The sequence below is a fragment of the Artibeus jamaicensis genome, unplaced genomic scaffold (genome assembly GCF_021234435.1).
Source record: "Artibeus jamaicensis isolate MK-2021 breed Jamaican fruit bat unplaced genomic scaffold, CSHL_Jam_final contig_484, whole genome shotgun sequence".
NCBI lineage: Eukaryota > Metazoa > Chordata > Mammalia > Chiroptera > Phyllostomidae > Artibeus > Artibeus jamaicensis.
The window spans coordinates 3,757,520-3,770,893 of record NW_026521859.1 but is presented as its reverse complement, the minus strand read 5'-3'; the positions used below and the strand labels follow the sequence as shown (position 1 = coordinate 3,770,893).

Here is a 13,374-nt window from a genome sequence, read left to right as displayed (position 1 = left end):
GGAAAATAAGTCAACTTGTCCATTTCCCTAAATGAGCGGCTTTTGCACAATCAATGAGTGTTTAGTGACACCTAGTGGCAATAATAAAAGTTACAGTTTCCAAGGCATTTTCCTCTTAAAAATCACAGAATTTTTTAGTCCTTTTCTAAAACTTAATCGAATCTTTTAAAATAAAATTATTTCTATTATTCCTCTCCTAAAGTTATCAAAATTTCCATATCACAATTTACCTAATCCTGTTGCCTCGGTGATTTTTATCAATGACTTTTATCTTGTACTTCTAGTTAAAATCAAGTGCCTTAAAATAATACCAATGGGCCTTAAAACAGTTCATTTGAGCAGTACATATATATGAAAGCCTTTAAAAAAACTGTAGCAGCCACGGCTGGTGTAGCTCAGTGGATTGAGCGTGGGCCTGCGAACCAGACAATCACGGTTCGATTCCCAGTCAGGGCACATGCCTGGGTTGCAGGCCGGTTCCCTGCAGGCCAGTTCCCAGCAGGGGATGCATGAAAGGCAACCATACATTGATGTTTCTCTCCCTCTCTCCTTCCCTTCCCCTCTAAAGATAAATAAATAAAATCTTTAAAAAACTGTAGCAGTATTAGTTAAATATTAGAATCGATAACTGCAGAGTCTTGATTTTTCTGTTTCTACAGTTTTCTAATGTCCTCATTTATTCCTTTACCAAGCACCAACCTTGCACATACGCTGTTGCAGAAATGAAACAGATAGCACCCTAAACTTAAATATTTTACTGTATCTTAAGTTTCCTATGAAGGGGTTTCTTCATTAAGGGTATTGATTTTCATATTTTAGAATTTTAAGTGGAATAGATTTCTTCCACAACGTTCTGCCTCCATACATAATAGAAAACTCCATTTCTAGCATTTTACCCAGGAATTGTTTCTCCTCCTTTTCTCTCCCCCTCTCCTCCTCCTCCTTCTTGTCTAAGACAATCCAATGCAAACTGCCATCACACTAATCTTATCCATCACGGAATTCTTGTCCAAGCTCAGACAATGCAATGCTTTGTAAATCCGTCACCCACATTCAAGTTGCAGACACGTAGGAATACAACTTAAAGCACAATACAGGGAGCTCGTATGCAAAGGGTTTTCGAGTGCACAGGTACAATATCTGTCATTATACAGACTAGCTAATCACCTGGCTAAGCTGTTCCTGCAGTGATAGTGGCAAATCTATCCCTTTGATTCCCCCCCCCCCAAGCTTATCCTGTATTGTAAGGCCTCGCCTGGGACTATCAAAGCTTTGCACCTTTGTTTTATGAAGCTTAAAGCAGTGAGAGATCATGGTATTTTACCAACAAAGGGCTCAAGTAATTACCTAGACATTGCAGAGTAAGAGGATGATGTTCATGTGGGCTGTTTGCCTATAGTAAGAATTCAAGAACTGAGCAGTCAGGCAATATGCAAGAGGTAGTCAGTTTGATGATCTAATCCCTTCGCCAGTACCTCAGGTCAGCAGCTGTTCTCAGCAGCCCCACCCCAGACAAAGACCAAGAGACTGTTTTCTCCATGCTACCTACAGTTGTCATTGAAACCAATATTTAGAACCAAAAATTACTTTCTCCATCATCACATGACTGTAATCAAGAACACAGATGATATATTTTTATTGCCATTAATATGATAAAAGTTATGTACTATTTTAATATAAGGTCATTGATTCTGAATACCTACCACTTTAGATGGGGTGCAGAGAAATTTCTTTTCCCAGGAACACATAAAAAATTTAGGGGTCAGCATAGTGTTAACCACAAAAATGGAGCCAAAGAATATCACTTTCATATATACTCTTCTAAAACATATGGCATTTTGCCCTGGCTAGTGTGGCTCATTGGATTGATTGCCAGCCTGTGAACCAAAGGGTCATTAGTTTGATTCCCAGTCAGGGCACATGCCTGGGTTGCAGGCCAGGTCCCTGGTAGGGGGAGCACGAGAGGCAGCCACACATCAATGTTTCTCTCTCTCTCTTTCTTTCCCCTTCCCTCTGTCTAAAAATAAATAAGTAAAACTCTTTTAAAAAAAAAGACAGCATTTTTACTGACCACTCAGGGGAAGAACCAAGCAGCTGAAGGCAGACACGGTAGCATTAGCCAGGACTTGGCAGGGAGCCCCGCACACAGCAGCTGAGATGTTCCCTGGAGAAAACCCAGCTCCAAACACATGCATGAGCCTTCCGCCCAGGCAGCCTTTAAAACAAAATTACAAATTCATGATCATAGAGGCAAATCTCTCCTTCCTTACTTGACTCAAAAGTCAGATTCAGGCCTCCTTGCTGCTCATCATTCTCTTCATGCCCTGGGAAAAGCACTCAGCTGGCTGCAGGTCCCCGGGATGTCCCGGTTTATCTTCACTAAGCTCTGGCCTCCTTGTTTGTCTGATCCCAACCACACTGAACAACCTATAAAAATGTATTTGCTCTTATATAAAAAAGTAATGCTTATTTACGGTTCCTACATTTTTTATTCGAAAACAAAGTGTAAAAGGAAAGTAAAAATTTTTAATCACCTATCTCCCTCCCCAGAGGTAGCCATGTATAGAGTTTCTTATGAATCCTACTATAATTTTCTAAGCATATATATTTTTTATACAAAGAGATATTTCTATACATATTCTTATGTACCTTGCTTTTTAAAGATATACCATAGACATTTTTCCAAGTTTATATGTATAGACCTAACTCATTACTTCAATAGCTACCAAATTACCAATAATTTTATTACATGATCATGTCATAATTTACTTGGTAATTTTCCTATTGATTGACACGTCTGTTATTTATCCTCTCTTGGTATAACTCATAGTGCTGTAATGAACAATACACTTATCTGAATAAACTGTTAAAAATTTTTAGAAATTGAATTTCTAGGTCAAAGAAAAAATAAATGTTTAGTTTTGATAGAAGTCCCCATTTTTCTCTCCAGAACCATGTTGTAGCAGTTTGTACAACGTTGTACAGTCCTGTCGGCACGGTGCCGGAGCACCTGTCCCCAGCATTTTGCTTCGGTCTGAGAACCAATTCAGGTAAATACGACCAGGATTCTCAGACACGTGCACCCTCTCGTCCACACTGCAAGGAGAGTTCCAGTTCCTACTGCCCTCACAGCAAGTCTAGGCGGTACTTACACAGCCACCCTACACACTCCGGAATAACACTTTGCTGAGGGCACATTTCATACCTCTGCTTTCTCACCATAAAAAATCATGGAATCTTAGAGTGTAGAAAGGGAAACCAGGGAGCATCCAGCCCAGACTTCTTTATCAAATTAGGAAGCTGAGGCTTAGAAAGATACTCAGCTGAGGTGCTGACATACTAAGGATCAAAATTCCAATCCCCGTAGCATGCATGCCACCTGGGTGAGGCCAGACACATTTGTCCTAAGAAAAGTCCTGACCAGTACTTCATCAGTCTGAGTTTCAGCTCCCATGATTCCTCTCTGCCTTCTGCATCACCATCGAATTTGAGCTATCTCAGGTGCACTAAGGCTTTCAGTGAAGAGAAACTGAAAACAGCACTGAAAGAAAATGCAAAGCAAACTTCAGTTTCCCTAAAAGGAGAAAAATGTTCAACCAATGCAATCATAGTAGCCACATGGCCTATTATTGGTGGCATATAAATTCATCTGTAAAGTATCACATAATTATTTTTAAAAATCACAGTTAATAAGTTTAAGATTATTCAAGTTGACACACAGGTATAAAACAAGTGAAGGCATTTATGTTCTACTTAAGTGATCTAATGATAAACTCTTAGAAATGGTATTATTTGATTAAAAGACAAGTTAAATTGTGTAAAAGCATCCAATTAAAATACAGTCATGCACTCAGAGAATATGCACACTTTCTTTGATAAAAAATAAAGCCTCATACATGGAGCAAGACAAAGACAGCTTTAGGACTGTAAGAGACCATTCAGGCTTCTCCCTCCTTCTGTCGTTCAGATGGATGTTGATTCTCTCCCCCTTAGAGTACTGAGAGAAGCTCTTAATCCACTTACATAGAGAAAGTGCTCTGTTTTATTTGCTTGGCTTACCGAAGTTCTGGGTCACTGCCGTAATAGTAACTCTCGATGTGAACCCCAGGACAGACGAGGCCCACCCTCTTGCGTGGTCATAACCTCTGACTTGGTACTTCCCAGCAGGAAGGGATGGGGCCACACACTGGAGAACCGTGCTGTTGCCAGAGACACCCGCACAAGGTGACATCCCAATAAAAATGTCAATGTTCTCAACTTCTGAGATCTGGGCCACCACAAAGGTTAAGACATCACCAGTGTGAGAAAGAGAGAGCAATTCTGGGGTGAAGGTGTGGCCGTAACCAATGACTCCCATCTGGTGGGAACTTCCGTCTACCACTATGTCCAGGACAGCGGAGCCGTTCCCGGCAGGAACAATGCACTGGATGAGTTCAGCGCTGATGTTCACCGTCAGGCAGGCCTGCTGGCCAATGTAGACACACGAGTGGCTCCTTCCTCCCAGGGCTGTGCCCTCGATGGTCAAGAGGCTTCCACCATGTATGCTGAAGTTCTTGGGGAAATAATGAAACACCTGGGGCAAAATGGAGAAGTGTGTGGAGACATTACCAGAACAAGCATACCCACTTCTTGAATAAGAAACTGACAGGTAGTGGAGCCCTGTGGTCAAGTCACTCATCCAGCAGGCCACGTAGCTTGCATTAAAGAAAGTTACAATGCAACGGAGACGATTGTCCAAATACACCGTCGGCTCATCGGCTGTGGTGCCTAACCTCTGACCTGTCATAATCACGGAAGTCAGAGACCCGCTGGTGTTAATGGTCAAGGTGTCCACTACAGGAGTTGTCTCTTCCCTCAGGAAAAGGGTACAAGTACCCTGACACTCACTGGGTAGCCCATTGACCAGGACGGTGATGTTCAGGGTGAAGGAAGCACCAGGCAGGGAGTCCCCCACTGGGTTAATCTGGCAGAGGATTGTCTGGTCCCCCAAGCTCAAAATCACACAAGTGAAAGGACCTGAAAGATCAACGTGAACCGATTTCCTCCTGGAGCTGAAAGCCAGCCCCCGTACCGTGAGGACTGTCCCACCACAAGTTGACCCATTGGCTGGGAAGATGGCCAGTATCCGAGGTGTCACCACGAATTGCTGGGGCACTGCAGACATGTCGGCAAAGCCCATCTGCTTCTGACGTACTTGGAGAGGATAGACACCTGCCTCCACACTGTGAAGGGGGAAGGAGCAGCCAGACAGGCTCCTGTTGCTCCGGAAGGACTGGGTCTCAAGACTGCAGTTCAAGCCCCCCAGAAGAATCACTGAGTGGGAGAGGTTATATCCTTCCACGCAGAGACTCAGGCTGCTGTTCGTGAATTCTCCTCGCACGGCAGTGACCACTGGTGTTGCTGCCACCTCATACGTGAAGGTAAAGCCCTTTCCCACCAGGCTTGGTGCAGGTCCCCGGGGGAAGGGCAGGCTGCCAGCCCAGACCTCCACGGGGGCTGGGACAGTGACAACGTCGGCCCCGGGTGGCAGAAGTGTGGGTGAGGTCTCACACCAGATGTTTGTCTCTGTTAAGTTCACAATGTCACAGGACCGATTGCCCACAAGCACCCAAATTAAAGCTGGGTCCCTGCTGAGCCCTGTTCCTGAGATGCTGAGGATGGTTCCACCTAAAGCAGAAATACCAAAAACAAAGTATTAAAACTGACATTCAGAACTAAGAACCCGCCTCACCTGTGTGGGCCCCAGAGCAACTAAACAGAGGTGGGTCGTGCGAGTGAAACCTCAATTAGATCGCCAAACCCCATCAATGCTAAATTTGTGATCATTTTGGCAGGAGTTGGATAGGCTGAAATTCACACACTGTAAACCAATATAAATTATTATATAGGAAGTATGTTTATAATATTTAAGACAAAATCTTCAAGTTGTTAAATCCCAGAAGCTATAACTTCTATTATTCACTAATAAAAAATTAAATTTCTTGAAATGTTCTTGTCATCTGCTATATTTTCTGACATGTTAGTCAATATTATTACATATATAATTATGTAGAAAGAGTATATGTATGTTTTATATAAGTGTATATACAATTTATTTGTTAATGAAAAGCTAAATTCCTTAGTCTTACCATCTTCCATATTATTTCATATTATTCTATATCTTATGTGAAGTATAAGTATATTGTTCTATATATTCAACTTATACACTAATGAAAAATCAAATCTGTTGACATCTTCTAGTTATCCTCTATACTACTCTATTAATATTTCAATATCCCATAATATATGGGATATATTCAATATATATAATTATATATATACACACATATATATATGACATGCCAAGAGCCACTGACACATGCTTGTGAATTTACTGCTATATTCACCCTTTGTCTTGCACTCCAGCTGAGGGACAATCAACCATCTTCAGGACAGGCCTCGGAGCAACACACCCCATATCATTACTAAACCTGTGGTATAGCCAAGAGGCTTAAAAAGGATTTTACTATGCTCGTAAGGGATAGTGTGCTATTTCATACACTGTCACAATGATGATTCACGTGCATATATATAGCTTTCCATTTTTTTCCTGAAAATAGTTTTCTAAGTTCCTCTGTTTGCCCTGTCCTCACATCCCCCATATTGACATTTGTTTCCGACTTCCTCTGGGTCCTTCACCTGCATCCCTGGAGGAAAGTGAAGACACCTCCCCTCCCCTTCTGTGTGCAGGATCTAAAAGGCTAAAAGGCTAATTTTCTGAGCTTATTGAGGAAAGGAATTCCCAAGTTTTCACAGCCTTCAAAGTGTACCACCCAGTTCCTGGTGCACAAGGAAAACTCCTCTCCTTGTTGCCCATGTCTGATTGCACTGGTTAATCAATCCAGAAACACAATCTGAACATCCAGTGCTGGGTAAACCACACCGTCATGTCAGAGCCACTCACCCAGAAGGGACCCACAGCAAGGCTCGATGCTGAAAACTTCTGTGATGTACTGGATGTGCAGATCGACCCTACAGAAGAAAATGGGGAGGTTGCTATGGCAAATCTGAGACAGAAAAAGACTCAAAAAGGAAGCGTAGGAAAGAAGAGATGTATGTATTTGTGAGAGAAGAGAGGGACAACGAAGGGCAAGTGTGAATGCATTGCCTAACAGTGAAGAAAAGAAATGCTAAGGAGATGATGTTGGGTGGGACGTTTTCCTGGGCCAGTACCGTGTGGTGGCATCAGTCCCATGTAGTTTAGCTAACTTTCTGGAGAAACACGGGGCAGAGAGACTTCAGGGCAGAGTGGAAATGAACATGGCTTATGCAATAATTATAAGCCATTTATTCAAAGCCCGAGATACAATCTTATTTAAATATAAATTCTTTAATTAAAGCATAAACTCTTCTACCTTTGCATATAGATACTCACCCCACACTCAAGAGCAGTGATACCCTAGTTCCAGAAAGTTCTGGAACTGTTCCCTGACTAATAAGCCAAAATTTTCCCTAAAATGGGCTGGAAAGTAAACTGTCCTGTAGGATTTCTAGGATGTGTTCAAATTTTATGATTCTTATGTATTTGTCCCCTAACTTCAAAAGAAAAAGACCTAATTGAAAACTAGAATTCCTCAACTGAATCACTAGACCACCAGAGAGACTTAATGGCAAGTGTCTACCTCACCCTTGCGAGTGAATGCTGACCCCATTGATGGAGACCGAGACTCTGTGGAGGCCGGCTGGCAGCGGGGGCAGTACCACCTCCAGGCCCAGAGCAGTCTTCGCGGGAACCAGAGCTGAGGAATCCTGGATGCGGACTTCCACGTCCATGTTTGGGTAGTCCACCAGACGCACCATCCCGATGAAAAGGGTCTCACCTCCTGTGTTGAAAAGCATTCCTTAGCCTCTGTGATATGGGTTTGGGGCTTCAACCACCTACTCAATTGTAAAACTGTCTTTTATTATTAAATACATGGTTAGCCCCATGCATAATGCCACAATTAAGAGTTTTACCTGCCCAACTAATATTTTTCATGAAACTTCTAGCAATTTTTTTAAAGAGAGAAGGGAAGGGAAAGTGAAGGAGAGAGAGAGAAATGTTGTGAGGGAGAAACATCGATTGGCTGCCTTCTGTATGTGCACCCAACCAGGTCTGAGCCTGCGACCCAGGCATGCACCACGACTGGGAATCAAACTGGCGACTTTTCAGTTTTTGGGACAATAAGCAACATGCTGAGCCACACCAGCTGAGGCTAACAATGCTTTTAATAGAGTTACAGCCTATGACCTTAAGAGCATAAAAAGCAAATTTGTCAGGACAATTATATTCAAGAGGCAAACTAATTTATCTTGGTGCAGAGGCAAACCAAAAATAGTTTGGAGGGCTGATGGCCTTCACGACCAGCCAATAGAACCCCATGTCCTGTTTTTTTAACTTCCACTTTTCTAGGATAGAAGTCTAAAGCTGTGTCTTCAGTGTGCACTGAACCCTGTAACAATGATATGTATGAGAATGTATTTACAGTTTAAAGACCACTTTCACATGGGTTATCCCATTTGACCTTCACAGTCCTGATGAGATATATGGAGCAGTCAGTGGGACTGGCATTTAGCTTTTGAGAAAACTAAGGTTCAGCAGCCAAGGTTATACAGTTAATTAATGGAATTGTCAAGGCCTGAGCCTGGTCTTCTCTTACATCTAAATATCTTTTTAGTTTAATTAGCAACTCTACCAAAAAGGCTCTGTATATTATGGACACTCTAACTTGATCCTTTTTACATCAAATATTATTCAGCACCAAGAGTAATATGCTATAAGGAGTTCAAAAATAAGTTTCACGTAGACCCTGCCCTCAAAGCGACCTCAAAGGTGGTATAATAGGTGCCAAAGTAGCTTCAGTTATAAAAGTTATCATAAGAGAGGTGAAAATGAAACAGTTGGTTGTTCAAGTCAGAGCAAAATATCAAGAAAGGCCTTATGGGGAAGACAGTGCTTGAAATTCAATTTGGAAGCTAAATCCCAAGGGACCACAATAAACAAGAGGAGATTTTTCAATTCTGTTCTAAAATCTTCACAGTTTTACCCAAAGTTTTTTGTAGCACTTTCTCATTTCATCATCCAGTGTCTTTGAAGAAGGAAAGAGAATTGAGTGATTTTCTGGAAGACCAGATACATGTACACACAGTTAAGGACTCTAGTATATTAGGCCAGGGTGATGGTGATTCTGTGACCAAAGACCAAGAAAGCCAATTCTGTGGAGTCTCTACTTAAGTCAGTGGACAGAAGAAGCCTCCAAAGTTTTCTACACAAAGAAATATGATTAAAGCTACTATTCCAATTTATAACATCAGTTGGAGATAGGGAGGGGAAATCCATTCCACAGACAACTGGAGTCTTTAAAAGGCTAGAAATGAAGTGTGCATGGAGTAAGTGTACATGAAAAAATAGGCATCTAAATCTTTAGCTGCTAATATTTGAGAACTGCTACAGAGCTGGCATCTATAAAACACCATAGCCAATTAGATGAGGAGGAGAAGAGGTGAGTCAAGAAATAAATGTCAAAGAGGAGGGTTTGTGGCATGTTGAAAAAATTGAATCTAAAAATCGAATGTAATTTAAGCCTTGCTCTGCCATTTAATTACCTGTGCAGCTCACTTTGAGTTCTCAAAACCTTGGATGTTTCATCAGTGACATGATAACAGCACACCCTGTGTGGTTTGTTGTAGGGATTCAGTTATGGTAGATAGCCTAGGACAGCCTCTGGTGTAGCACAGTATTGAAAAACCCTCAACTGACTTCATCCACATCCTCTTTCTTCGTGTCTTCCCAACCTTGTTTCTACTGTGAAGTCCGAAGCCTCAGAATGGTGAGTTCAAGGAATTTCAGGGTTGAGAAATAAAAAAAGATATGACCTCAAGGTTAACAGAGCACAAAAAACTGAGCTTTGTTAAGGGTGATGCTTTTACAGGTTCATGCAGATGCAGAATCTCACAGCAGCAACAGCAGGAGACCACCACCCAGAAGGTGAGGAGGGCAAGGAAACTCCTGGGGGCAGCACGGTCAGAAAGGAGTGTATGTGTCTACATGATGTCACTTAGCATGGGTAGGGTGGGTAGTCTCTGGGTTTGAGAGCTGCTAAGGGCATCAAGGGTTTAGAGTTCTCCATAGCCCCAGGCTTATGTTATCTACATCTGGCATATAATGGGTGCAGTTTTATAGGGAATGCAAAGCAGGCAGTCACTAAAATGCCCAAAAAATTACTTTGGGGGGCTATATTTAAAATAATTAAGTATGAAAATTTGGGTTTCACACGGACATTTGGGTTTTCACAGCAGACTCCCAGCCCACCGTGAAAAAGTAAACAGCATTGGGCCAATATACAGAGGCCCTCTTTGGCTCATTACTATAACACAACTCCTGGAGAATGATGGCAGTTGCCCCTACAAAGCATTTACGGAGTGTTTACTCCATGTTAGCTCCTGGACTAGGTACCTTTAGCTTCTTTATCTCCAACTTTCACAATAACCTAAAAGAATTATTCCCACCTAACAATTAAAGGAACTGAAGATAAAGGAAGTTAACTATCTTGCCCAAGAAATAGTTGAGATGGGATTCATTAATATCTAGTGCTAAATGACTGGGACAAAAATGACTGTAATGATTCTTCCCATCAAATTCCCCGTGCTCCCCACCCTTCCTCTTTGTTTGATTCATGTTGGCTTTATTGTCACATTCAACATAATCATCTCCTGGATGGAGATGTATCACACTCCAGCTTTCAAAGAGACTTTCCCAACAGCTTTGTCAGAAAGCTGAAGTGGATTTTATATCATGTTCTTTATTCTGCCTGTAGAAAGATTTAAATGCAAGTGTAAATTCTGCAAATAATGCATCATGTTGTATATATCAATACCATGAACTCCTTGGACTCTTGGTCAATTGTCAAGCTAATCTTAGATGCCTTTGAGGCACTGATACAATATGTTTATTCTTTTCATTATAGGTAAGAAATTTTATTAAAAGCCAAAATCACTGAAATCTGAATAGAACACAAAGCTCCCCCCTCCCCTTTCTACTTCGTTGGGAAGAATCTATACCACTAAGGAATTCTACACATTTCGGTTGCCTAAGGCAGCAAATTCTTCTTCTGCACTATCTGAGATGAATAATATTGAGAAGCTAAAGGACACTTCCCTTTATTTATGTACTCCAGAGCAATGGAAAATGAAAATAGTACAGGCAAAATTGATTCCCAGGGTTTTTTTGGGGGGAGGAGGATTTGATGGTCTTTCATAATAAACACATATGGCTGCCATAATCCTTCTGTTATTTGGCATTCAATCAATGAGAAAGGTGTGTTACCTGGTACTTTTCCAAATCTACATGGTCTGACATGATAATAAATTATTATATTTTTATGCTGTCATACATCTGAATTATCAAAGAAATATTAAATTGTTTCATGCAGTTATATGCTAAAGAATTCATTCTTTTTATAAATATCTCGAAGACCAAGAATTCTTGGTGAATTAGAACACCCTATTTTCTAATCATATCAAAAAACTGCTATAATAGAATATGATGTCAGAAATAGTATTTTATAGTAAACTATGAGTGGCTAACTGCTTGGAATCTGCAACCAGGCAGTTTGGTTCAAATCCCAGCTCTGCTACTTACTAAAGGTAACATCATAGACAAGTTGTTTATTCTTTCTATTCCTTACTTACCTGTCAACTGAGACTAATAATTGTGTAATTTAGGGACAGGAATTCAAGCCTATTATTATATGCTCATGCTATTGACACATAATAGGTGCTTCATAAATATTTGTTGAATTGTTACCTTTAACCTCCCATGTCATTTTCATGGTGGAAATAGTCCCAGTTTTACAGAGTAAAAATAGATATAAGAAGATTTATTCAATGACAGAGAAAATGAGAATACCAGTCTCCTAGTTTTTAGAAAAATAACTTTCATCCAAAGTATAAAACGAAATAAAGCTCAATAAAGTGTATAAGCCATTGTTTTCCTTTTTATGGAATCAATGATCTAAAAATAAAATAATTCCTTTATATCCTGTATTTTACCTGCTATGCTGCTCCTGTTTCTGCTTAGAGATGTGATGACTGGGTTTAAAGAGGAGACGTACGTAAATGCCATGGAGAGAGTGGCAGAGCAGTCCCCGCTGATCACAGTCACGTTCACAACAGGTCCACCTTTTCCCTGAAAAATCAGCACTTTAAGTTAAACCTCTGTAAATAAGAATGGCCTGAGAGAACTTCATATAGAATTAGTTTAAAAGGTTAGTTTCATGAAAATTGTTTTTAAAGAGTATAGTTGCTACTTTCAAATATAAATTCTCTCTCACACAAACACACACTGTGACAAATGCTTATAATAGGCAAGTGCAGAATCCAAATGATTAAAGAGTAAACAAGAATAATTTTCAATGAACACGCCAGTTAATCCTGCAAGAAAATGCAATTTCAAATAAACATCCATACCTAGCTAAACTAACCATCAAGTATGAGGACACTTTCAGACATGTAAGCACTTGGGAAACTTCCCTCTGACACATTCTTTTTTAGGATGTTTCTTAAGGCTATGATCTCATAGAATAAACAATAGCCAAAAAAGAAAGATATTCTAATACAAACTCCAAGAAATGACTCTACTCAGGAGAGCAGTCAAGGAAAGTGCTAGGATAAAATCTATAGAATAAATCCAAACAACATCAAGTTTGATTTAATAAAGTAAGAGAGAGATTCAAGAAAAAGTAACTAATAAAATGCAATTTTTTTCTTAAGATGGAGGATTTTATTATGAGGAAGACATGTTTTAAAAAGCTCTAAGAAAAAGACTGCAAATACATATATACATGTATATATTTTTTTCACCAATTCTACCAGCATCATTTAAATAGTTACAATGATGTAAGCATAGTTTATTGATTTCAGAAATAATGGTTTTATAACTACATTCAAAAGAATTAAAAGTGGTTGTTTCAGAAAGAGGGACTTGAAGAAAGGGAAAGGGGGTAGGAGAGTATGATTATTCTACTATTTTCCTTTAAAACTTTGCATATATTAATTTGATCAAAATTAAAAGTTTGTTTTTAGTGTTTATTCTCTTGAGTAAAAGAAATCCAAACAATACAAAATTTACTCATGAGAATGTAAATATCTATTAAAGTGATGATATGTAGTGTTGGCCAAAGCACCAGAAATCAGACACTGGTACAGTGATAGTAAGACTACAAATTTAAAAGGAATTTTAGACAACTGGATACTACATATCCTGAGAAAAGTAAATATGACCAAAATTATAGTGATTGGGATGATGAAAGCTCTGTTGTTTAAAATAGGAAATTTTTGATATTATCTTAATGTCCA

General features: G+C 40.0%; 1 protein-coding gene across 1 annotated transcript in view; it reads right to left on the bottom strand.

The window, feature by feature from the left end:
* The window catches only part of PKHD1 (PKHD1 ciliary IPT domain containing fibrocystin/polyductin), a 461,864-nt gene that overhangs the window by 378,140 nt on the left and 70,350 nt on the right, over nucleotides 1-13,374 (bottom strand). Inside the window, exons 29-33 of the mRNA XM_053668316.1 lie at nucleotides 12,070-12,205; nucleotides 7,667-7,862; nucleotides 6,944-7,011; nucleotides 4,060-5,667; nucleotides 2,072-2,215 (exon numbers count right to left, since the gene is read on the bottom strand). Of these exons, the coding sequence (XP_053524291.1) occupies nucleotides 2,072-2,215; nucleotides 4,060-5,667; nucleotides 6,944-7,011; nucleotides 7,667-7,862; nucleotides 12,070-12,205 (2,152 nt within the window). The remainder of the gene's footprint in view (nucleotides 1-2,071; nucleotides 2,216-4,059; nucleotides 5,668-6,943; nucleotides 7,012-7,666; nucleotides 7,863-12,069; nucleotides 12,206-13,374) is intronic.